At 44.9% G+C, this 23,003-nt stretch overlaps 1 protein-coding gene and 2 long non-coding RNA genes across 11 annotated transcripts in view; 1 reads left to right on the top strand and 2 right to left on the bottom strand.

Moving 5' to 3' along the window:
• The window catches only part of LOC116921730 (multiple PDZ domain protein), a 30,297-nt gene extending 9,770 nt beyond the window's left edge, over window positions 1-20,527 (top strand). Inside the window, exons 10-35 of one of the 5 annotated variants that reach the window (XM_045172523.1) lie at window positions 2-483; window positions 575-737; window positions 864-1,252; window positions 1,325-1,567; window positions 1,727-1,993; window positions 3,620-3,709; window positions 5,746-6,197; window positions 6,287-6,421; window positions 7,124-7,144; window positions 8,836-9,130; window positions 9,208-9,375; window positions 9,480-9,575; window positions 9,710-9,835; window positions 9,922-10,140; window positions 10,224-10,343; window positions 10,431-10,521; window positions 14,215-14,657; window positions 14,757-14,858; window positions 14,940-15,011; window positions 15,143-15,239; window positions 16,703-16,836; window positions 16,924-17,232; window positions 17,311-17,403; window positions 17,493-17,599; window positions 17,904-17,938; window positions 18,471-18,607. In XM_045172523.1, the coding sequence (XP_045028458.1) occupies window positions 2-483; window positions 575-737; window positions 864-1,252; window positions 1,325-1,567; window positions 1,727-1,993; window positions 3,620-3,709; window positions 5,746-6,197; window positions 6,287-6,421; window positions 7,124-7,144; window positions 8,836-9,130; window positions 9,208-9,375; window positions 9,480-9,575; window positions 9,710-9,835; window positions 9,922-10,140; window positions 10,224-10,343; window positions 10,431-10,521; window positions 14,215-14,657; window positions 14,757-14,858; window positions 14,940-15,011; window positions 15,143-15,239; window positions 16,703-16,836; window positions 16,924-17,232; window positions 17,311-17,403; window positions 17,493-17,599; window positions 17,904-17,916 (4,727 nt within the window). In that variant the 3' untranslated portion in view covers window positions 17,917-17,938; window positions 18,471-18,607. Of the gene's footprint in view, window position 1; window positions 484-574; window positions 738-863; window positions 1,253-1,324; window positions 1,568-1,726; window positions 1,994-3,619; window positions 3,710-5,745; window positions 6,198-6,286; window positions 6,422-7,123; window positions 7,145-8,835; window positions 9,131-9,207; window positions 9,376-9,479; window positions 9,576-9,709; window positions 9,836-9,921; window positions 10,141-10,223; window positions 10,344-10,430; window positions 10,522-14,214; window positions 14,658-14,756; window positions 14,859-14,939; window positions 15,012-15,142; window positions 15,240-16,113; window positions 16,837-16,923; window positions 17,233-17,310; window positions 17,404-17,492; window positions 17,600-17,903; window positions 17,939-18,470 lie in introns of those variants that run through there. The other 4 variants (XM_045172521.1, XM_032928071.2, XM_045172522.1 and 1 more) reach the window with 4 other exon arrangements.
• On the bottom strand, window positions 3,476-5,750 carry LOC116921794. The gene is made up of 2 exons (XR_006645774.1): window positions 4,354-5,750; window positions 3,476-4,241 (listed from the first exon to the last, which is right to left on the bottom strand). It is a non-coding gene; the product is annotated as an uncharacterized LOC116921794 (long non-coding RNA).
• LOC116921783 lies at window positions 19,625-22,987 on the bottom strand. 5 transcript variants are annotated; one of them, XR_006645771.1, is made up of 5 exons: window positions 22,572-22,985; window positions 22,351-22,469; window positions 21,930-22,282; window positions 20,631-21,852; window positions 19,625-20,569 (listed from the first exon to the last, which is right to left on the bottom strand). It is a non-coding gene; the product is annotated as an uncharacterized LOC116921783 (long non-coding RNA). The 5 variants fall into 5 exon arrangements; XR_004393583.2 differs by having other exon boundaries at window positions 22,595-22,985; XR_006645770.1 differs by having other exon boundaries at window positions 20,631-20,860; window positions 20,928-21,852; window positions 22,351-22,984.
• Window positions 22,988-23,003: the final 16 nt, after the last annotated feature.

Raw genomic sequence — 23,003 nt, 5'->3', positions numbered from 1 at the left:
GAGGAGCTGTCCGGCATTTTTGTCAAGAGCATCAATCCGGGCAGCGTTGCCGATGTGTCTGGCCGAATTCAGATCAACGATCAGATCGTCGAGGTGGACGGCCAGTCTCTGAGAGGATTCAATAACCACCAGGCCGTTGAGGTGCTGCGCCGCACCGGCCAGATTGTCAATTTGACGCTGGCCCGCTACCTGCGCGGACCCAAGTACGATCAGCTCCAGCAGGCCATGGCGGAGAGCACGGTGGCGTCCGTCACGCCCACCGTTCCTTCCTATCGGCCTCCATCTCCGCCTCCGCCGTCGCCTCCGGCGGTGCCACGATCTCCTCCGCCCGCTCTGCCTGTCGTCTTTCAAGAAGCCAAACCAGATGTTCCTTCCGTCTTGCTGAACGGCCAGCAGGACGACGACGACGATGAGCAGCAAGAAGAGCAGCTAAACGAAAGCGCCGATAGTATCGACGCCAGCCCTCGCCTACCCCAAGTGCCTGTGCGTAGATGCCAAATCATCATCATCATCATTTACATATGGCTCATGTAATGGATATTTCTTTTTCTGCTCTGCGTCTCTTGTCTGATAGGAACCCGAGTCTGACCAATTGATGGATCTAGATCGATTCGACCCACTCGCCTCGCCAAGTAACGCTCTGGATTATTCATCGCTGTCGCCGGAAGAGCTGGACAAGCTCATCGATCACGTCTACTCTGCCCAGCTCTCGCCGCAATGCGAGGCCGCCATTATCGGTAAAGTTTTTCTTTTGTTTCTTCCTTCTTTCGCACATTTTTTCGCGTCTTTTGGCGATTTGAATGTCTCTGACGTAATCAAAACTCTTTTGCTTTTCTGTTTGTTTTTTTAAACAAACTGAACAGCCAAATGGCGGTCGATGGTGGAAGACGACGTGGACATTGTCGTGGCGCAGTTGTCCAAGTTCCAGCCTTCCGGAGGACTGGGCATCAGCCTGGAAGGCACGGTCGATGTGGAGGAAGGCCGCGAAGTCCGACCGCATCACTACATCCGCTCGATCCTGCCCGAAGGGCCGGTCGGCTCCAACGGCATCTTGCACAGCGGCGACGAGCTGCTCGAGGTCAACGGGCGCAAGCTGCTCGGTCTCAGCCACGTCGAAGTGGTTTCCATCCTGAAGGATCTTCCGCAATCGGTCCGCATGGTCTGCGCCCGCCGCCAGACCCACCTGCTGCCCACCCAACTGCCTTCACGGCCAATCGATGCTACGCAAGATCGAACGGCCTTCGCCTCCAGGGTTAGCCCAAATCGATCGTCTTTTTTTTTTTTTGTTGTTGTTTTCTGTAATTGTGTTTGATTGTTTTGACAGAATATCTTGGGCGGAAGCCTGCAGAGTTTGATTCCGCCCGGCGATCGGTTGGTGAAAGCCAAATCGGACGGTTCATTGGCTTCGACGTCGGTCTCGCCGGCTGCGGACTCGCCGCTCTCAAAGAGCCATCGATCGCGCAGCTTGGAGCCGCTCAGTGGCCTCGCCACGTGGAGCTCCGAACCGCAGGTCATCGAACTCGTCAAAGGCGAACGTGGACTAGGTTTCTCTATTCTGGATTATCAGGTACATTTTTTGTTGGGTTGTTTTTTTTGTTTTTTTGTTGTGTGTGTACCACATCGTAGTGTACAGTACGTCCCCTTAAGTTCCTTAACGTCTTCTTCTTTTAATTTATTTGGCCGTTTTTGTTTTTTTATTTTGCTGTGACATGTAAAAAAATTAAAGGATCCGATGAATCCCAGCGAGACCATCATCGTCATCCGCAGCCTGGTGCCGGGCGGAGTTGCACAGCAAGACGGACGGCTCATCCCTGGGGATCGGCTGCTCTTCGTCAACGATATCAACTTGGAGAACGCGTCGCTCGACGAAGCCGTTCAGGTCTTGAAAGGGGCACCTCGCGGGATCGTTCACATTGGCGTAGCCAAGCCGCATCCCGTCTCGCTTAACGAGAGCGGCGCATCCAGTGGCGGCGCAGGGGCTTCCGAGATGCAGGCAAGTTGATCCTACCCCATCAACTCCCCCTCCCTCCCCCCCATTTTCTCCAAATTTGGGGTTGAAAAAGAAAAGGAGAAAAATAAAAAAACACTTTAACTCTCATCCTCACCGCTAGAGGTCACCCGGCTCCCTTCTTTCCCCCCGGTACAGGCTAATATGTTGGGTAGATCTGAGTCGATGTGCCTCCTCCTGTAGGTATTTAAATTTGTTTTCGCGCTAGCCCAGGTGTAGTAAGTCGAGTGCTGCTACCACTGCTACCACTACTGCTGCTACTACTACTCCATCCAGCAAAATGCATCCATTATTTCTTTATGAACGAACATGTTTTGTTTCCTTTTGCCTCGCTCAATCCCCACGTTCATCAAATGAATTGCGATTGTTGTTCAACTTGTCGTCACCTCGCAGATCATTGACGAAGTGGAGCTGATGGAAGAAGAAGACATTGTCGAAGATGAAGCCCATTCCGGCAGCGACGACGATGATGATGATGATGATGAATTGCTGGTCCCAAAGAGTCCCGTTCAGGACGAGTTCTGTTCGTTTGACGACACGGACGGCGAAGATCTGGAAACGGACGGCAACATGAAGCAAGTCTTTGCCTCGGTCCTGAATGTCGACGACGAAGAGTCTCAGGAGGACGACGAAGACGATCAACCACCGGCTCTCCCGCCGACCTTACCCCCCACGCTGATCGTGACGGATGAAGTCGAAGTGGCCCAAGCGTCGCCGTCCGCTCTGTCGCCCGTCAGCCGCCCAGTGTCTAGCACGGGCGTTTTGCTGCCCTCTTTAGTCTACGCTCCTCGTCCTTACTCTGCTCCTAAAAATATCTCTCCCTTCTGAAAGGAAGAAAACAAGGAAAACAAATTCTAATTTTGAAATCTTAAATAATCGTAGCAATCAATCCGAGCGCCATTGGCTCTCAACGTATAATTTCTCTTTATGAATAATCATAGTTTGAAAAGGAAAAAGAACTTTTGGTTATTTGTTTGATTGTTTATTTTTCGTTTCTCTTTGACGAGAAGAAGAAGAAAATTGAGATTAACGATTATTGATTCAAGAAAAATCGTGTTAATAATGCGATGGTTGTTATGCAAATGAGTGGAAGGAAGACAACAGCAAAATAGGAAGCGAATGAACGAAATGTGAAGACTCGCAACCGGTTCACAGATGGAAGAGCATCGGTTGGGCGATTGATCCACCCAATTTTTTATTGTGTTGTTGGGTTTTTACCTTGATAGCATCGACCCCCACTGTAAACATGACGCAGAATGATGGTGAAAAAGAAAGAAGAAATTCAAGTGAATCCCGTAGATTTCGAAACGGGCGGTTCGTGTTCAAGAATAAATCAGCAGAAATCTTTGATCAAAAGTCGGAGCTTTCAATTCTCAGAAGTTCCCTTGTTTTGAAAATTCATCGATCCCACTTACCTCTCGATTCGTTTTCCCATTTTTATTTAGAAACAAGAAAAAAAAAAGAGAATAGGAACACAGAACCTTTTCCAGTGTATTTTTTTCTAATGAATTGACTATTTTTTTTTTAAATTTCGCTCCCAGTTTCAATTTGCATATTTATTCGATGAATTCATTTTTCTTTTTTCTTGTCCCCCCTTTTTTTTTTTTTTAGAGACACGATATCAACCGTTCTTCCAGTAGTAGGAGTAGTGAAAGTAGTTCTGGCAGCAGCAGCGAAGACGAGTACCTCTATCAAGTGCAGGTGAGCTCATTTAAATAATGATTTGAAATCTTTTTCTTTTACTTTCCCTTTCGTTCGCATTCCGATCAACGCGCTCGTTATCCTTGACGATTTCCGCTGTGAACGTATTATTATTTCTTTCTTTCTTTTTTATTTTTTTATTATTGCAATGGAATCAATTAAGTCGGATGACGGTGTCACGAGTGTTCTCGGTCGCCCAATTTCCTACCGGCTGCAATTTGTTTGGCCGTCGATCCTGTTAAAAAAAAGCTTTCGGTTCGTCCTAATCGTAACAGGGAAAACAAGAGAGAGAGAGACGAGAATAGAACTCACACACACACACACACAAAAAGAACTAAAAAAGTCTGGGGGGTGGAAGCCGTAACGCTGCCGTTTCCTGTTATACTTTGACACATAGTCGTTCGTTTTTGTTATCTCTCGTCGATTTTTTTTTTCAATTTTGGCTTAGGAATTTTTTTAAATTACGTAAACGATCAGAATGAATGACGTTCCAGGAAACCAATTATTATTCATTTTTTTTTTAGTTTGTTTCCTGTCAGTAGAAAGAAAAAGAAGAAAAATGGAACAGTAAAGAATGCGAGAATTAAAATTAATTTAATTGAAAAAATAAAAAATAAATGAAGTGGTTTAGAACTAGATCTTACCGGGCAATCGGGTATGTTTGATTGTTCGTTTGTTTTTGGCCGCCAAGTCCGAAACCAGAATGAAACATAGCGTGGGAATGAGAGATTGAAAAATCAAAATTTGCCTATTGGCTGTTTCTTTTTCTTTGTGTGGCCATGCCGCACTGGCCGATCGTGGCCAGTCCAATCTCCATGTCCCTCTCTCATCACTTCGTCCGTTTTTCTTTTCAATTTACATAAGGAAAATACGATACCTCCCCCAACAGAGAAACAAAATTCATTTCCAAATGTTTGACCTGGATTGACATTTTCGAGGGCTGCACTTGCACGCGTCCGTCTCGCACGACGTTCCAACTGGCAACTGCAAAAATAACAAACAACATCAACACATACAAAAGAAAAATCGGCTACTTTTTCTTTTATTTCGGGGAATGGTGGGAGGGCGTTCGTGACGAATCCCTATGACGGTACAACACCCACAGCTGTGGGTAACGAACGATGGCCCAGCACAGGCCATGTGGTAACATTGAAGTGAAGGATGTGGGAGGGCGTTAGCCGAAACAGAGAGAGACAGACAGGTAAAATCCCCCTCCAGGGCGAAATGCCGTGTCCGGTTTGGAGCCCTCCGAACAATTGTGGGTGGCATCAAACAAGAGAGAAACATGGGCAGAATGTCCGTTTTTGTTGTGTGTGTGTGTGCAGGAATCAGCTGGATGATGAGCTAAAAAAAATTGCGCTAATCCCGTGTTATCAAATGAACAACGACAGAGAATCAGCAACGCAGTTATTTGGACGCTCTTTCCATTGTGGTGTCATGGGAAACTGGGAACGTTTCGATGATTGGGACGTCGTTTTTTTTTGTAATTGGCCGTTTTCTCGCGCACCGTCAGTTTTGCTGCTCCCACACCAGCGAGTCTGTTACCCAAACGAATGGGCTTCCCGTAGAAATTGGCAAAACAACAACAACAACAAGAAATGATTCTTATTGTTGTGTTGTTTGGAATATTCTTGAGAAAGACTCTTGATGTGTGGGAAAACGTGTTGAACGTCAGCTGCTGCCCGGCCAATCTTGTCCCTTTTGTGTGGCGCTAGTTATTATTGATGGCGATGATGACGTCCGCCGTCCGTACAACACGATGTCTTTCGTTTCGGCAAGAAAAAAAAAAATTAAAGAATAAATCGGTTGTTGCTGTCCCCTGCGGGATGAAGTAAATTGCGGTGGCAGCAGCAGCGCCACTGCCCATCTGCCATTCTAAAACAAGAAATATCGTCAGTTATGAAGTAGTCGGTTTAACGGAATAAATGGACTCAAAGTCACCCCCCCCCCCTCTTACTAATTAGTAGATATCTTTTTTTAAAAATAAATTTTCTTTTTCTCTTTTTGAATTGTTAAAAAATCAAAATGAAATAAAGGATACTTCGATTTCGATGTTTCTTCCGCCGCCTCCATTGCCGCAGACGGAGCCTCCTGATACGGACTCGTCTGAATCTGAAATGCCTAATCCGCTTTTAGTGAACGTGTCGACGGAACGATCGTCATCGCTGTCGGCTGCCGGATCGGATCGTTACCATCCGGACGGTGGTGGGGTGGCGTCGGAGTTGGCGCCGCTTCCGTCTGCGCTAGAACGTACCGTCCGCATCAAGAAAGGCGGCGATCCGCTCGGCATCAACGTCGAAGTGGTGGACGGAGGAGCCAGCGGAGTGCTGGTCACATCGGTGGCCAAAGGCGGGGCCGTCCACCGCGACGGACGCATCCGCACGGGCGATTTCCTCGTCTCCGTCAACCACGAGACGATGAGGTTCGCCACCAACGCTCAGGCGCGCGCCATCTTGCGGCGTACGCAACTCGTCAGCACCGATGTCAGGTATGAAACAATTTCGGACCCGCTGATGATTGAATCTGTGACAAACAACAAAACGGACGTGTTCTTTGAAAATGTCGTTGGCCCAACAGTATCGTCTACATCCCTGCCGGTGATGCTGCCATCTACCGGCAAACTTCGCTGATGACGCAGCTCGCACAAGACATGGATAATAATGCTTCTGTTGTCAAACCCTCTTCCTCTTCCTCCACCACCACTGTGACTAGGTAATCAAAACAATCCTTAAAAAAAAACCAAAAGATTTCATTAACTAGACACTACTTCCTGTTATTGCTACCACTTTACTTATTCTTACCGTACCACTTTCGTCCGTCAACGGCAATCTTCTTCTATGATGATGGCGAAAGAAAAATATTTAAAAAAATATTTTTTTTTTTGCAATAAAAATAATCTGCACCGCCAATGGGGGGCCTTCCTTAAACACTCCCCTTTTGTTTTTTCAGTATTATCTTCATTGAATGTTACATGGTTTTTGCGCGATTCTCTTTTATCTCTTTCTTTGCAAGAAGAAAAAACAAAAAGAAAAGGGGAGAAACAACAAAAGAAAACAAAAATGTGACAATGTTGTTTCTCCTTGTGATTCTTTAATCATCAAGAGAGCACAAGAAAATAGTGACACGGAATAGAACACAGAGAGAAGAAGAAAGGAGGGGGGTGTCGTTTGAATTTTGTTTTCCTGTCGAGTCATCCGCACTTCCGTGAATGTCATCTATTCTCTCATTGGTGTCTTCTGACGGTTCCTCTTCATCTTTTCATTTCTCTTTCCCTTTTTTTTATTCTTTCTCTCTCTCTCTCTCGATTTTTTTTCTTTTCTATTTCACGGGACAAAACAACACGAACGGCAACATGCTGGTACCCCAAAATGATTCATTTCCATCCATCTCTATGATAAAACAAAAAAACAAAAGGATATACCCCCAATATTATCGGTAAGAATTTACTCTTCCCATCCCATCCCACTTTTCAAAAATGAATAATTATTCCGTAGTGTTGTTTCCGCATCTTTCCTATCGGAATGTGTGTGTTTTTTTTAAATATCTCGTTTCACGGTGTCGCGCATGTTATACCCCCCCCCCCTCATTTGCATGTTACTTTTTCTATTTTTTGTCCCTTCCATTTTTTTAAAATGTGTGTGTCCACGGTCGCGTGTCACGATATGGAAACATTGCGTGAAATTCTACTTAAAAGGTTAAAACGGTCCTTCATATTTGATTTTGTTTTTGTTGTTTCTTTTTTTCTTCTTCTTTTGTTATTGGGAGTTTGGGGGAATGGGAAGTGAACGCGCTTGCGCTCAATTTGTACGGATACGCATAACAGCAAGTGCTTGCACACAAGAGCCCGTACACACACAATTCAATTACGAGACAAAAAAACAAACGGGAAGAGCCCTTAAAAAAGTATAGAGGAGAAACCTGGTGAAAAGACTTGACGGAAGGCCCAGCAGTGTGTGTGTGTGTGTGTGTTTGCTATTTCGAATGATGGGGGGGGGTCTGCTATTCGTGTATCATAGCCGTCCATTTTGTTTCGCTGGCCGTTTGGCGACGGACACGGCCTCTTGCCTCCCGAACTCTTTTTGCCTTCATTCGTTTGCCAAGTTTCAATGTGCATGTCATTGGCCGCCTTGTTTTTGTTGATTCTTCTTCTACTTTGAATTTCATTTGAAAAGAATAAGAAACAAAAAAAAAAAATCATTTCGATTTGCCTGCGGCAACAAAACATTTCCGTTTGGTTCTTCCTGCATCTGTGCGTGTGCGTGTGTGTGTGTGTGTGCCTTGATATATTCCGAAGGCCTACTCTGTCGGCGGGAGCCTGAGATTTTGTAAGGGCCTAAAACGCTGCCGAAACACTTCACAGGTGAATTCTATACGATGGCAGGGAATCCATCCAACTTTCCTCTATTTTTTTTTAATTATTATTAATTTTTTTATTCTTGATTCATTTGTTTATTTGATGAGTTGTTGCTTTCCCGAGCCAATCAAATTGCTTTTTCATTTTTCGTGACAATTTCACGTTCCGTTTTCTTTTTTTTCCCCCGATATGTTTTGAAATTTAATTTGCATCCTTTGGAATTCCATTTTCTCTCTTCATTCCCTCCAACCCCTCCCCTGGCGAAAGAAAAAAGGAAACAAGTCGAGATGACGGGGAACCCTTGTATATAATCCAGTTACCTTTCATTAAATCCTGTCCTTAGACGTGGCAAAAAAAAAAAGAGAGAAGCCTTTCTATCGTGAAAGTAAAATTTGTCTTTTGTCTCCTCCCCCCCTCCACCATTGGCTTATTTTGTGAGGATTGTTTATAGATTTCTTTTCACGCGATTCGGTTGTCCGCTGTTGTTTTCCGTTTCCTTTTTTTTTGTTGTGTGTGTTCGTTGACGCCGTGTCTTTTAGTTTGAATTTGGCGCACTTTTTCTCTCTCTCTCTCACCCGCTATTTATCACTTCTACTGCTATTCAATTTCATTTTCTGGCCTCTTGCTCTCTTTCCCCCCCCCTTCTCTTTAAATTCCTATCATCAAACAGTCGAGCGCGCGCTCGTGTGTGTGTGTTAATTTTTTGAAAATTACAATGATGTGCGTGTTGTTTTCCAACTCTTTTCTTTTCAAACACGGTCCCTCTGTTCAGCTCGCCTTCGGTGACGGTGCAGCCACGGCCCATTTCGCCGCCGCTCGAGCCGCAAGTGCAAGACGTCGAAGCGAAGCCAGCAGAAGCGGACGGTGCAACGACGGCGGCCGGAGAACGTCAACAACAGGAAGTGGCGGCTATGTCGAGTGTCTCGCCGCAGGTCCCAGCCGAACAGCAGCAACAACAACTCGAACAAGGAGAAAGTGTTGCAGCAGCATCCGAACGAGCCGAAACGCCGCAGTTGCCTATCGATCCGTCAGTCCAGTCGGAACTGTCGTCTGCCACAATCGCACAGGTATTTTTCAGCTTTGAATTTTGTTTTTGAATTTTGTTTTGAAAATAATTGAATTTGAATGTGGGGGCGGTTGAAAGCAGGTGGCGAATTCTAGCGCTAGTCACAAAGGCAACGGCGCTGTGTCCGCAACGAACGGAACAAGCGGAATGATGGCCATTTATTCGCGTCATTGGGGCCCCGAGCGCAGTGTCCAAATTCTTCGGGATCCCACCAAAAGTCTGGGCATCAGCATCGTCGGTGGCAAGGTTTGCATTTACCTATTCGATTTTTGTTTTTGTTTTTTTTTTGTATTTGAATTAATGAATTAAAAAAAAAAATGAATTTTTGGTTTAAATTGGTCGATGATTAGGTGGATGTGGCCTCGGGCAGTGGAGCACCCATTACCGGTATTTTCATCAAGAATGTCCTTCCTGAAAGTCCAGCCGGACGAACTGGACAGTTGCGGGTACGTTTGCCGTCTGTCACACTACACCCGCCTACACACTATTGATTATTTTAGTTTTTCTAAATATTTCATTTCTAAATTCTCCTTAATCTTTTTTTGGTTTATTTGATTTGATTTGATTGTTAAATCAATAGACTGGTGACCGGATTTTAGACGTGGACGGTGAAGACTTGCGTGAAGCCAGTCACGAAAGAGCCGTCGAAGTCATCCGCAAAGCTGGAAATCGTGTCACTTTCCTCGTTCAATCTCTGGTCGATTTCGTGAGTTTTGTCTCTTTGAAATTATTCTCAAACATTTTGATAGGCAACGTCTAAACTTTCATTTTTTTTTTTTTCCCCCCCCAAAGGAACAAGAACAGAATGGCCCAACCGGTTCTTTGGCACCGTCGGTGGCCTCTCGTTACCAGTCGGAGGGAGCCGTTACGCCCGTTACGGACGCCGAGCACATGACACCGTTGCCGTCTCTCCTCAATGGCGACATGAGCCAAACGAACACGATAGAATTGCCCAAGGTGGCGCCACACGTCATCCAGCCCTGCGAGACGCCTGTGCCAGAAGTCATCCAGGTCGGCCGTTGTTGTCAATGCCTCGCATTTTGCAATTCATTTCAACTTAGAATGTCTGTCTCCTTTTCTTTTTTTTCCAATAGACTGGAGTTGTAGAGAAACCGGTGGTCAATCGCCAAAAGACGGAAGACGATGAGAGTGAAGATGACGAAGACGACAGTGGAGACCTTCAAGGACGGATGTTTACTGCAGCCGGAACGGAGGTCTACTTTGAAACCCCTTTTTTTTTTATTTTCAATGTTTTGCTTAATGTTATTCGAATATTTAATTAAAAAAAAAAAAACACGCAGATTGAACGAGCAAGTGCGGGCAACACGAAACTTACGGCCGCCGAAAAAGCATCTGATCCGGACCAGCCGGATGAGTTTGGCTACACGCAGAGTAAGTGTCACGTTATTCTAATTTTTTGTGTGTGAAATGTTGGTGGAGGGCGTTGTGGGGCCAGTCTGGTAACTGGGAGGATAAGGGAACAAACGAACGAATCATTTTTGATGCGCAGGCGTCGTTCAACGTTTCAAACTGTCTCTCTCTCCGATAGCACGTACGATCTTTACGTTCAATACCGCAACTGTAAAAACCCTCTCCTGGAACCAAGGACGGCAGCAGCAGCTGTGTGTTATTCACACGGACTCTGTCGCTCTTGAGCTCAGCTGCTCCCCCGTCAGTTGGCCGGACTCGATCCCGCCGTGCGGATGCCATCCGAAGCGTCTCCGCACTTAAACGTGTTAACACGCGCGTCTCGTTTAACCGGATTGCGTATCCGCGCCGCAATTCCTTTTTGTTTTGGTTTCCTTCGTGACAATCGGATGAACGCCGATTGAAATTTGCATACGGTGCAAAAACCCAAAAAAAAAAAAGGCGATTGTGCGTTTCAGTGACGAGAGACATTTTGCAAATGAGTTGATTTGAATATTCCGTTTAGGGACGGCAGACCCTATTTTGTTTTTTGTTTTTTGCATTGAAATCATTTTGCGCTTATCTCTTTTTAAGCCAAACAAAGAAGAAAACAAAATGAATGAATTCAAAATGCGTCAATGTTTCTGATTGGACATTGCGAGGCCGTCCAACGTGTCTGTTGCGTGTGTGTACGTGTTCAATCTCGTCATGGAAACTATTTTCGAAGCACCCGAACGTGACACAGGTATATCGCTTTGAAATCAGATGGGTACATGTAAGACATCTTTTGTTCTTTTTGACATCCCCCCCCAAAAAACAAATTGAAACTCCCGCCTTTTGCAATCTCAATCGATGGAGGTTTTCTATTGTTACAAAGTCCCGTCTGCATAATCAAGTCGTTGGGTGGCATCTGCCTCGCCCATGCCGCAGACACATGAAAGACCCTTCCTCTTGGGTTATCGGTCACAGATTGGCAATGAGAAGGGGAACAAAAGAGAATCGAGTACATCTATGATCGATATTCGCCTCACTGATTGGTATGCAACCGTCTGTACTCCCTCCTCTCTCTCCTACTCCATCCTTCGGCTAACTGAGACGTCCAACTCCTGAATGTTTGATTGGATTATCCGCTCGGCCATGAAATAAAGAAAGAAAATGCAGAGCCCCTTTGGCTGGTCTTCCGGGCCCAATCATCACCTCCCGTCCCGAAAGAGTGGGGGAGTCGAAATAAACAGACTGGGTCTTGGGTCCCGTGTGTGTGTGTGTGTTGGCCAAATGGTGGCACATCCAATCTTGACACGGACCTTCCGTCTTGTATGTCGATTGTCGCCTAGTTTTTTTTGGGGTGGGGGAAGGGGGGGAGTACAAAAACGTGATTGCGTTTCTTGACGATAGCTCCTCCCTCCCTCACGCGATTTCGACAAAAGAGAGGAGGAGGTTGACGTGATTGTAAAGCCGCTCAGTAAAGAAAAGAAAAGAAAAAGGGCCGTCTTCCCTGTTTTGCGTGTCTCTCTGGCGTTCGAGACGCTCTTGACTTTTTCAGATGTTGCCAAGTCTCCCGATCGTGAAACATTTTTGTTTTCTCCCTCTTTTTTTTTTTTCTATGATAGTTGGGTGGAGCGGTGGGGTTTTTGCGTTAAGAGAGCCACATTTTTTGTTTAGTTTCCCCTCCCCCGTGTTTTATGAAGGGCTTGGGCCGCGCGTCGTTATTCATTGCACAAGCGACAACGACAGCAGAGAACTCGTTGACTTTCGTTCGTTCGTTTTTCTTGATGCACACACGCGCGAAATGTGATGGAAATGAACGGTTAGGTCCTTAGGTCTTCTTTAGTTGATCATTCATTTCTTTGATTCGTCATCACAACGGACGGCGATTCGACGTGTGCGCTTGTGTTGCCCTGATCATCGCACCTTTACGCTGCCCATCGCCCTCTGGGTTCAAAGAAAACAAACAGTTGATAAAAGAAGATGTTGAGAATATTCGAAATGAAATCAGCACGTTTTTGTGTGTGTGTGTGTCTTTCGTGTGCAAGTGCGACCGTGTGAAAAGGGTCTACTTCGTGTTGCAATCGCCTTCAATCTTGGTACTCGATAAAAGGCGGACGCAACAAACATTTCGATAGGATAGGAACAATCCGATTTGGCTGCATTTGAAAGTCCTTTTTTTTTTCTTTCCGTTCGGTGGTTTTCTGCTCCTGATTCGTCTGCATACTGAAATGCTCGCTGGCGTACATCGTGCCTGAATAAAGATCGCCGACGAGATGTGCGCGCATTTCAGTGCGACATAACAAACGGACCGGGGCGGATGTGTTTTTAAAGTTTTTTTTGTTTTTTTTTTATTTTATTTTATTTTGTTTGTTTTTCTCTTTTTTTTTTTTTATTGGAGTTTGAGGGATAGAGGGGAGTTTATTGACTCTTGACGACAAAGGGGATTTTTCAAAGCCTCGCTATATAAAGTTCCCTTTTTTTGGGGGAGGGGGAGGGGGGAGTTTCTCTTTGAGTTGTTTTCACCCCGTTGAACCGAAAGCGAATTTTGAAATTAAAAAAAAATCAGATTGGAAACGGAAATTCCAACAAAGTTGTTTGCTGATATCCTCAATCCTCGCGAAAGCCAACAGCAATAACACACAGGGGGGGGGGGGGCTACTTTGGTCTTGTGGTTGGGATCTACTTGACGTTCTCGAAGCAAACGAATCAAACCGAAATAAAGAAACTTTTTTTTTTTTTTTATTTTAAATGGACCATTTAAAAAGATAATAATAATAAATCTGTGTGCTGGAAGAGTGGGATGGGCAAGTTTTGTTTGTGCGCTGTTTCGTGTTTGCGCTTGGGATCGTTACGAAGAATTAAAAAAATAAAAACCTTCGAAAAAAAAAAGAAAACTTTTTTTTTTTTTAAATAAACGGAAGAGACTTTAAATAAAAATAAATGTCTTGTCGTACAGATCGATGTAGCGTAAAACTGTTTTTTTTTTTTTTTTTTTCCAAAGTTTTAGGCTTCATTTAACTGCTGGAAAAAAATTGCACTATCGACAACTCAGATCCAATTTTTTTTTTCAGTGCGTGTGTGTGTGTGTGTCCCGGATGGAAGTATCGAAAGCCTCTGGCGTACATATTGATGAAAGAAGAAAGGGGGGGGGGGCTCTGTTTTGTCGTTCAGTTTTCTTGCTGCACATTGAAGAGCGCAGACAAGAACGAACACACACACACACACACACAAAATAATAATCATAAATCGATAATCGACAAGGGTTCAATGATGTCTACTTATATTTATTTTTTTGGCCGTCTCCCAACTTGTTCTCGATGCTAAATCTTCCATTCTTGACTGGGCAATTTGTCTCAGTCCAGTAACTACAACTCCCCCCTTGATCCTCGCAACACATCAAGGTCTTCATTTTTATTTATTTATTTTTTTCTTTTTAAAAACAAAAAAAAAAATGGTAGACGTGCATTTTAAAAAAGAAAAATGGCCTTTCAGAATTCTTTTTTATTCGAGATCAGCGTATTGCTCAATGGCCTATCCAGCTGGACCCAAAGGGCAACAAGGAATAGGGTTCGGTCCATATCGCAGCCCATTGTTGTGCATTGTGTTGTTGTTGAGTTATGTTGGACGGTGATTTATCTCTCAATTTTCATTCCCCTTTTTTGTCCGTTTCTCGTTTCTTGTTTCGAATAGAAAAAATCCATAAAAGATGGGGGGACCTGCAGGGCGAAATAGTTCGAGTCGATCTGGATCGTTCGGCGCCCAGCGGAAGCACATTGTCGACGACCAGCCTCGGCCTGAGCTTGGCCGGACACAAGGATCGTTCCGTCATGGCCGTCTTCATTTGCGGCCTCAATCCGAGCGGCATCGCCTTCAAAGACGGCCGTCTGCAGGTCGGCGACGAGCTGGTCGAGGTCAACGGCAACGTTTTGCACGGACGGTGTCACCTGAACGCCTCGGCCATCATCAAATCCATCGGCGGCGCTCGCGTCACCATCATCGTCTTGCGCAGGGAAGGAGCCCTGCAGGAAGTGGCCGTCCCGCCCATCACGCGGTTCCCCATCAGCCTGGAAGAGCAGCCGCCCGAGGAGCGCTACTCGCGTTTCAAAAACTTGCGCATCATCACTCTCAAAAAGGTCCCAAAAACAAACAAACAAACAAAACCATTTTCAAAGCGAAAGTTTGAAAACATTTATCGATTGTTTTGTGGAAATGTGCGCTGATTTTTTTTGTAGGGCTCGGCTGGACTGGGCATTATGATCATCGAGGGCCGACACGCCGATGTTGGCAGCGGCATCTTCATTTCGGATATTCAGCGGGAAAGCGTTGCCGAAGAAGTAAATGACCTTTTCATTCCCCACTCATTTTCGCTAATTTAAAAAACAAAAATTAATTCAAATCGATCAAATTGATGAAAGGCCGGACTTGCTGTCGGTGATATGATCCTCTGCGTCAACAAGGACGAGCTGCTCGGCGCTGATTACGATACGGTACGTGCAACTTGCCATCGTCTCTCCCCCGTCTCATTTCTTTTTTTCTTTTTTTGGAACATCGACCCCATCTCTCTCTGGTTAAACTCGTGACGTGATTGCATTGGCGCACTCCATTTTTCTGATTGTAGGCGGCGTCGGTCCTCAAGAAAGCTGAGGGTATCTTGACCATCGTCGTCTCCAATCCGAAATCCAGCGAACCGGCCAAAAAGGAAGAGGCCAAGCCAAGTAAGTCATTTTGTTTATGTTTTTTTTCTTTCTTTTATTCTTCTTTCTGGAACAAAACAAAAAATGTTTTCGGGTGGGCGTGGCCCGGATGCCATCATCCCTTCTTGTCGGCATGCTAATGTTGTTTTTTTCTTCTCGTGCACGGTCTTTTCTCTCTCTCTCTGTCCACTTGTCTCTCGCATTTCTTTCTCTTTCCTCTCCTTTGTCTCATCAACGATAACACAAAAAATTTCAATCCTGAATGCATTTAATTTGCACGAGCTGTTTTGCCGAGAATGCTGGTCTCTACTGGGCCCTTTTCTTTTAAACCAACTCAACTTGATGTGAGTATTCCAACGTGTTGGTGGCCATTTTGTTTTTATTTCATATTTATCTATTTGAATTGTTTTCGTGTCTTTGACTTGTTTATCTTCTCTCTCTGATGATGAGTAGATTTTTCTTTTCTTTTCTTAGTCGTGACACTTTTACTCACTCATCTCTTTTGGGGGGGTTTCCTTCATTACTTTCTCATTTCTTATGGTTGCGTAGCAAAATCTTTGCCTCTCACTTTCTTTTCTTTTTTCTTATTTTCTCAATTACAATCTTGTTGGCCTTTAGCTTGATTTATTTATTTGGGTGGGGGGGGGGGCGGGGGTTGTTGTAATGAAAGATACAACTCGTGCGCACATGACGCGCATGTCGCTACGATGCTGTTCCGTCTCCTTGTTGAGTATTCAACCGTAAAATGAAAAAAAGGCCAGCAAGATCTCATTTGATCCAGTCTGATTAACTGCGCAATACTTTCGTCACTGAAATGGAAGTTTGAACTCGAAAAAAAAATATGCAAATTTTTGAATTGATTCTCATTTTATTAAAAAAAAAAAAAAATCGACAGAATTACCCCCCAAACCGGCAATTGCGCCGAAACCGGCGTCCGTCTCGGTCGGCCGTCAGTTGAATGCCAGTTCGGCGTTGCACAATGTGTCTTCGACGTCGTTGCCATCGACGGCCTCGACGATGGGCCTGGACGTTCATTTGGCCACGTCGGCCAGCCAATCGGCTCCGCAGTCGCCATTGAACGCCTCGGGCGTCTCGTCTGGCCGTCCCGTCTCCTCCTACACGCCGTCTCAGTCGCCGTCGCCGTCGATGGCGGCCATTTCGGCCACGTCGCTCGACGCGGCCGTCGTCAGCGATTCGTTGACGTCGACCTTAGCCACGGCCACGCCCGTCGATCCTTTACCTTCCTTATCCGCTTCCTCGTCCTCCTCCTCTTTCCTACCGTCCGCTTCGCTGGCCGCTCCGGCCGTCCCCTCGGCAAGGAACGGGCTCAGTGGCGGCCACTTCGACCGGCTTTAAAGGCGTGTCGACGGCCGTCGCTAGCACCGGGGGCGGCCCTGGAGGCGGCCACCATCAGGGCAAGGCAGTTCTCAGGCAACACGGCGGCCCGTCTTCGCATCCTAAATCTTGTGTTGGTGGCAATTTAGTTAAGGTGCCCGACGAGCCGCTACCCGATCCGGCCATCTGCGAAGTCAAGCCGGGCAAGGAGACGACCATCGAAGTCAACAAGGATAAATTGGGACTCGGTCTGAGTATCGTCGGTGGATCCGACACCCTTTTGGTATGTCCAGTCCAAGTTTTTTTCTTTTTCTTTGATTTGTTTTGGGTTAAATGAATTCGATTGCAACGCCTGGGACACGCAACGCAGGGAGCCATTCTGATTCACGAAGTGTATCCGGACGGAGCTGCGGCCAGGGACAAGCGGCTCAAGCCGGGCGATCAGATTTTGGAGGTGAACGGCGAAAGCTTCCGCAACATCACCCACAGCCGGGCGTTGGCCGTGTTGCGCCAGACGCCGGCCAAAGTGCGCATGATGGTGTATCGCGACGAGACGTCGCTCAAGGACGACGACATGCTCGACATCATCGAAGTGGAGTTGCTGAAGAAACCGGGCCGCGGACTCGGTCTCAGCATCGTCGGACGCCGCAACGGGCCCGGGGTTTACATTTCTGATGTGGTAAAAAAACAAAAACAGGACACGTCATTTTGCATTGTGCATTTTTTTTTCAATTAAAATCGAAATGCGATTGAACAGGTGAAAGGCGGAGCTGCAGAAGCTGATGGCCGGCTAATGCAAGGCGATCAAATCCTGACCGTCAATGGCAACGATTTGCGGACAGCGTCTCAGGTAAAGCGCAAAATGCCCGTGTTTTACGATTGGGATGGGAATCTTGTCTCGTTCAACTCTTAAGCAACGGTACGAATTGTTTATTGCAGGAACAAGCGGCGGCCATCCTGAAGACGGCCATGGGTAAGATTGATTTGAAGGTAGGCCGTCTGAAAGCTGGAGCCGCTAGTCCCCGATCAGCCACTTCCGCCGAATCGTGAGTTTGCCATTTCGTATTGTTTATTTTTTTTTTTTCTTTTCTTTTCTTTTCATCGATCGTAACGAACTCGGTTCCCCATCCCCCGTCATTTGATTGGGATATACAAGGGAAACGGAGGGTTGTTGGAAGGGGGGGAATAGAAAAATAACAAGCGATCCGAGATTGGATTTCTTGATTGATCCCATCAACGTGATTGTCTTTTATTGTTGTTCTCTCCACTTGTTTATTCTCTTGTTTGTTTATTTTCTTTTTTTTTTTTTCAATTTTCTAAAAATTCTTATCGCTGCTCATCTTCGTCCAGGATTCATAAATAGTCTTCAACTTTCTCCTGGCCAGGTAAAAGATTGACGTTGAGGAGCAATGCAATCATCGCATGGTTTGATTTAAAACAAAAGCACAACGCTCGGCTTCTTCATTTTAGTCTTGAAAAATGAAATGTTTCCTTTCTCATTCATTTAGTGCTGATTTGGCTTGATTGTATTTGGACAGACGTCATCCCGTTGCACGAAAAAAAATGGCCCCCCAATTTACCCGCTTCCCCCCACCCCTCCCTTCTTTTGATGCTAATTAGTTACTTACTCGCCTTTTGTTTCCAGCTGACGTGGCGCACAGAAAGAGAGGAGGGGAATCTATTTTGTCCCTACACCTACACTCACACACAGAGAGAGAAAGAGATAGACAGCGATCGAATGACGATGTATTATGTCGCTTGTTAGCGTATTGATACGATAGAAAGAGCTTTTGTTTAGTCGTTTGTGCCGTCTGTTTGCCCTTTCGCTAATTGCCAACGCGACTAACGTTCCTTCTAATTGTCTTTCTTCTTTTGTTTTTTTTTTTGTTTTTTTTTGCGTTTTTGTTTACCCTACAGAAGTCCCGCCCCCTCTCACCTGCTGCCGCCAGCGCCACCTATCCGTGAAGACAGTCTTCCCTTCATGTTGAACCATTCGAATGGCTCGTCGGCCAACGACCCGCCATTGATACCGACGCCTACTACCCCTCCACCGCCGCCCTTACCTGCCGTGCCCGCGTTGCCCGTCCCGTTGCTGCAAATGGACTCGCCCGTCGCTCCCCTAGCGGCAGCCGTTTCGACGGCGATGACGCCAACCTCATCGACGGCACCGCCCACCTTCACGCGCATCGTCCTGGAACGCGGAGCCGACGGACTGGGATTCAGCATCGTCGGAGGACTGGGCAATCCTCAGGGCGATCTGCCCATCTTCGTCAAAACGGTGTTCGAACGCGGAGCAGCGGCCCAGTCGAACCTGAGGCCGGGCGATCAGATCCACGCCGTTGATTCGACGCTGCTCGACGGCAAGACCCACCAAGAGGCCGTTGCTCTGCTCAAGAACGCCAAGGGCACTGTCACTCTTACCATCGTCTCTTGAGGTGTTTTTTTTTTTTTTTTTTTGAGATTTCCTTCATTTTATTTTTTAAAATCTGAAAACCTACGCACCGTTTTGAATTTTTGTTCTCGTCATTTTGAACTTCAGTCCCCGCTCAACGTCATATCAAACAGAAAGGGAAAACAAAACAAAAAAGAACAAAACGAACCACTTTGAAGACAATGTTGAATACGGTTGATGGAGACCTTCCATGATCTTTAATTCGTTCAAATTATTCACGGGCAACGTGGCACATTTTTTTTTTTTTCTAATTTCCATCCTCCATTCCCATCATTTTTTTCTTTGTTTTATTTTGAACCTGCTGCATCAGAAGTGGATGAATGCTAGGCGTTGGCGGTCGTGTTTCTTTTGTTTCTCATTTCCTTTTGTCTTGAAATTTTTTGGTTTTGCGAAAACATGTCGACGAGTCTCGGCTGCCTCGTTCTTTTCATTAAGAAAAACGATACCCATTCGGAAATGTGCATTTTCAATTGTCAGTTGTGACGAAGATTCATGACCCCCCTACCCTTTCTCTTCCTTTTGTCTCATCACACGGTTACTGCAACAATAAGTGTGTGAGTGTGTATGCGCGTGCGCGTGAGTTGGCATCCCTCATTTCAATGATGGCTCTTATTTTTTGTCATGTTTCTTAATTGGGATTCCCTTCCTTGTCCACCTGATCGACCGTAGGTTGTTTTTTTTTGTTTTGTATTTTAGACTTGCGATGAATCCAGTCGATTCAAATTGAGACATTTGTGTTGTCGTTGTTAGACGGAGATAAAATAACAAGGAAAACAAAAGAAAAATATGTTGAAAGTCCTTGAAATGAAACTATGATCAAGTTTAAGAGAGATTTGATATTTTGAAAAATACGCGGAGAATATGACGAAAAGCATTTGTCTATCATATGGACAAATCTATGCAAAAGTGCCCCCCCCCCTCTCTTCCTTGTTATAAAGATGTTCCCGTGTGTCTTTTAACTTTACCTTGCGTGTATTGCTCCTTGATGCTATGATACCCGCACTCTCTCCTCTTAAAAAAAAACAAAACAAAAGAACAAAAAAAAAAAAACAAAAATCTTCCTCGTCTGCCTGTTTCACTCGTTTCCTGTTAACATTTGTAAAACAATTCAACCCTTGTTGTGTCTGGATTTGTTCATTCTTGATCTGCCCTGCAGGTGACTCTGTCTCTCCCCAACGATGGAGAAACCATAACAAGGAAGACAACATGTGTTGTATGATCCAAAAATTGCGCTGCAAGTTTCGTTTTTTTGTGAATCGATTTCTCTCTTGCGTTTTTGTTGCAGCTCCGCAAATTGGATGAATCGAAACCATGACAAAAATGATTGCTTTAAACCACCATTTTCCTGATTATACATAAATATATATACCTATGCTCTCGTTATTTTGTCCTCCCAGTCTTTCCTCTCCTTTTTTTCTTCTATCTCTTATGAATTGACCTATTCATTTGGTACCTTTATCCATTGACACTACCGTGCATACTCACTGTAGCCTGTTAAAGAAATATATTTGCAATAACAAGACGCTTTCGTCTTTGGCGCTTTCTTTTCTTGCGTTCCAGTGGCCTGAAAAGAAGGAGAAATCATTCATTTGTTTTTTTGAATTGATTCTTTTGTTTTTAATTACAGGAAAGGACACGCTTCCGTCATCGGCCGGCCGGAAATGCGTGCCCCGAAGGAAGGCGTTTGCGGCTGAGTAGACCTTTGTCGGTGAAGGCGGCAGAGAATTCCCGAAAGGTTTTATTGATTGGCTGTGAAGCTAAAGGAAGAAGAAGAACAAGCGTCTAATATTCGTGACAGTCCATCAGGTCGAAGATGGATCGCATTAGGACTGCCTCTTTTCATCCCCATCTCACACTGAGCAAAACAGACAACACAAAAATTGTATACGGGAAATAAGGCCAGTGGAAAAGAAAGAAATCACGTGATGGAGAGGAGTCGAACGTCTGAATTATTCGGTTCTCTATTTTCCTCTTTCCTAAGAATCGATACATCCACTTCCCTTGATCGGCCCATTCCGAGGAAGGAAGGGAGGGACCATCGTTTTATGACGTGTCCGCAAAGATCCTGCGAGATGAACAACCAGACCAATCACAACGGCCCTCGCTTTGCCCCATCGTGGAATTATGGAACCGATCGCGAGATCCATGTCTGTTGAAATTCCCCTCTGATTGGATCGTCCCACAGATAGGGCTTCACTTTGCATGCTCCTAAAACAAATGAAAGAAGATGAAGACGAAGAAAAAGAATTAAATTGAAAGATTCCCTGGACGTCCTTAACGACCATCACAGCATTTTCATCTTAATTTTTCGTTTGTATTTAATCCTGGTGTTTCGTTGTGTGAAGCCTACGGCCATTTAATTGGGTGCCGGAACGTAGATTATAGGGAGCCGGCCGGATTAGGCGTGAAACAGGAAACAAGGGTAAGATCTAAAACAAACAAAAAACGGGAAGAAACAGGAAAATAAATTAGGAAAATTAATGAGCCGCACTCGTTAAGACATCGTACAATATTATTTCTGAAAATAAAAGGGGGCAATCATCATTTTCATAACAAAATCAATCTCCTGCTCTTTCAAATTTTGTCGACTTTGTCACACAAAAAAAACGCATTTACTCCACAATCATTTATTTTCAAAGTCATCAGAAGAAATCGGTCGATCGTTAGGGCGACTGTTGACTAGAAACGAACGCGTTTGATCCAGGCAAAATTCTATTCACGTCTTTTCACCATCATCGTTTCATTCGTTGCATCTCGCCGTGCCGTCGTCAAGGCCAAAAGATATTCCCCTCCCACTCTCCGTCTCAATCAGGATCTGCGATCACCTAACGATGAATTGAGTTTGGTCTGAAAACGAGTCGAATGAAAAAAAAAGATGATCAATACTCCCGTTGGGACTATCGTCGAGGAAGTAAAAGAGTTACGGATGAGTAGAGGCAGGGGAAAGAAAAAAAATGGATGGAGATGTTGAAGAGAAAGCTTTGAACGTAACGGTGGATGGATCAAAAGGATCGATCCGGTCGACGTGGACCGCGTGCCTTTTGTGATTTCCCATCACGACTGCATTAATGTAGGACCTTTTTCGTCAATGGCGATAGTATTCAATGTTTAATCTGTAATGAAAAGAAGTAAAAGTAAACAGAAATTGAGAAACATAACTGAAAGAAACTTCTCTGATTCTGATTTGAGTTGGATGTTGTGGTTCAACTTAAGTCTCGTCTTTGATGGTTTTTTTTAAAACACGAGCTGTATATGATTCACCATCAATCAATGCACGCTTGGGAGAAAATAATAGAACACGACACAATAGGAAATAAAAACAAGGATGAAGGAACCGGATCTTACTGTGCTGGCTCAGAATGTTGACGTTGCAATAGTGTTGTAATTCAATCGGACGTTTGGTTCGGTGGCACGCAACTCCCTCACGACCACCCAGCAAAAGTCTACCATGTACGTGTTTTACTCTTTCCAAGGAAAATAATAATAATAAAAAAAAAGACAAACAAAACAGCTGGAGAAAGAAAAACGCTTTCGTGATCTTAATGGACTGCACGTCACGATCTTACTCTCCATGGGATTTAGATGTCACCTGATCATTTTAAATGTTTTTGCTCTAATTCTACTGCTGCTCTTTGAAGAATAAATGACAGCATGATTTAGGTTGATGGATAAGCTCTCTTTACATTTAAAATATTGCCAGTTCTGTTAGCTTTAACACTTCATTCTGAGAAGAAGTGGGAGCGGGCTGCCAGAAACAAAGAATTGTTTTCAGTGCAATGGTACCATGCGTTTTTCTTGGTGCTAAGCAGCTACCGTTGAGTTGACAAAAGAACGTGGAACTCTAACGATTTGATAGCATGTTGAATTGATGTCCGGAAACGTATCGTGTCTATGTACATTTTTCTCCCTTTGTTATCTAATAGTCGAGTAAAACTTGCAGGAGAATTAAAAAAAACAGAAAAAAGGGTTGCTATGGTAGACTGGAGCCGCCACCTGGT

This window comes from Daphnia magna, linkage group LG4, assembly GCF_020631705.1.
Source record: "Daphnia magna isolate NIES linkage group LG4, ASM2063170v1.1, whole genome shotgun sequence".
NCBI lineage: Eukaryota > Metazoa > Arthropoda > Branchiopoda > Diplostraca > Daphniidae > Daphnia > Daphnia magna.
Note: the sequence above shows the minus strand (reverse complement) of the source record. Positions and strands in the feature narration are given on the sequence as shown.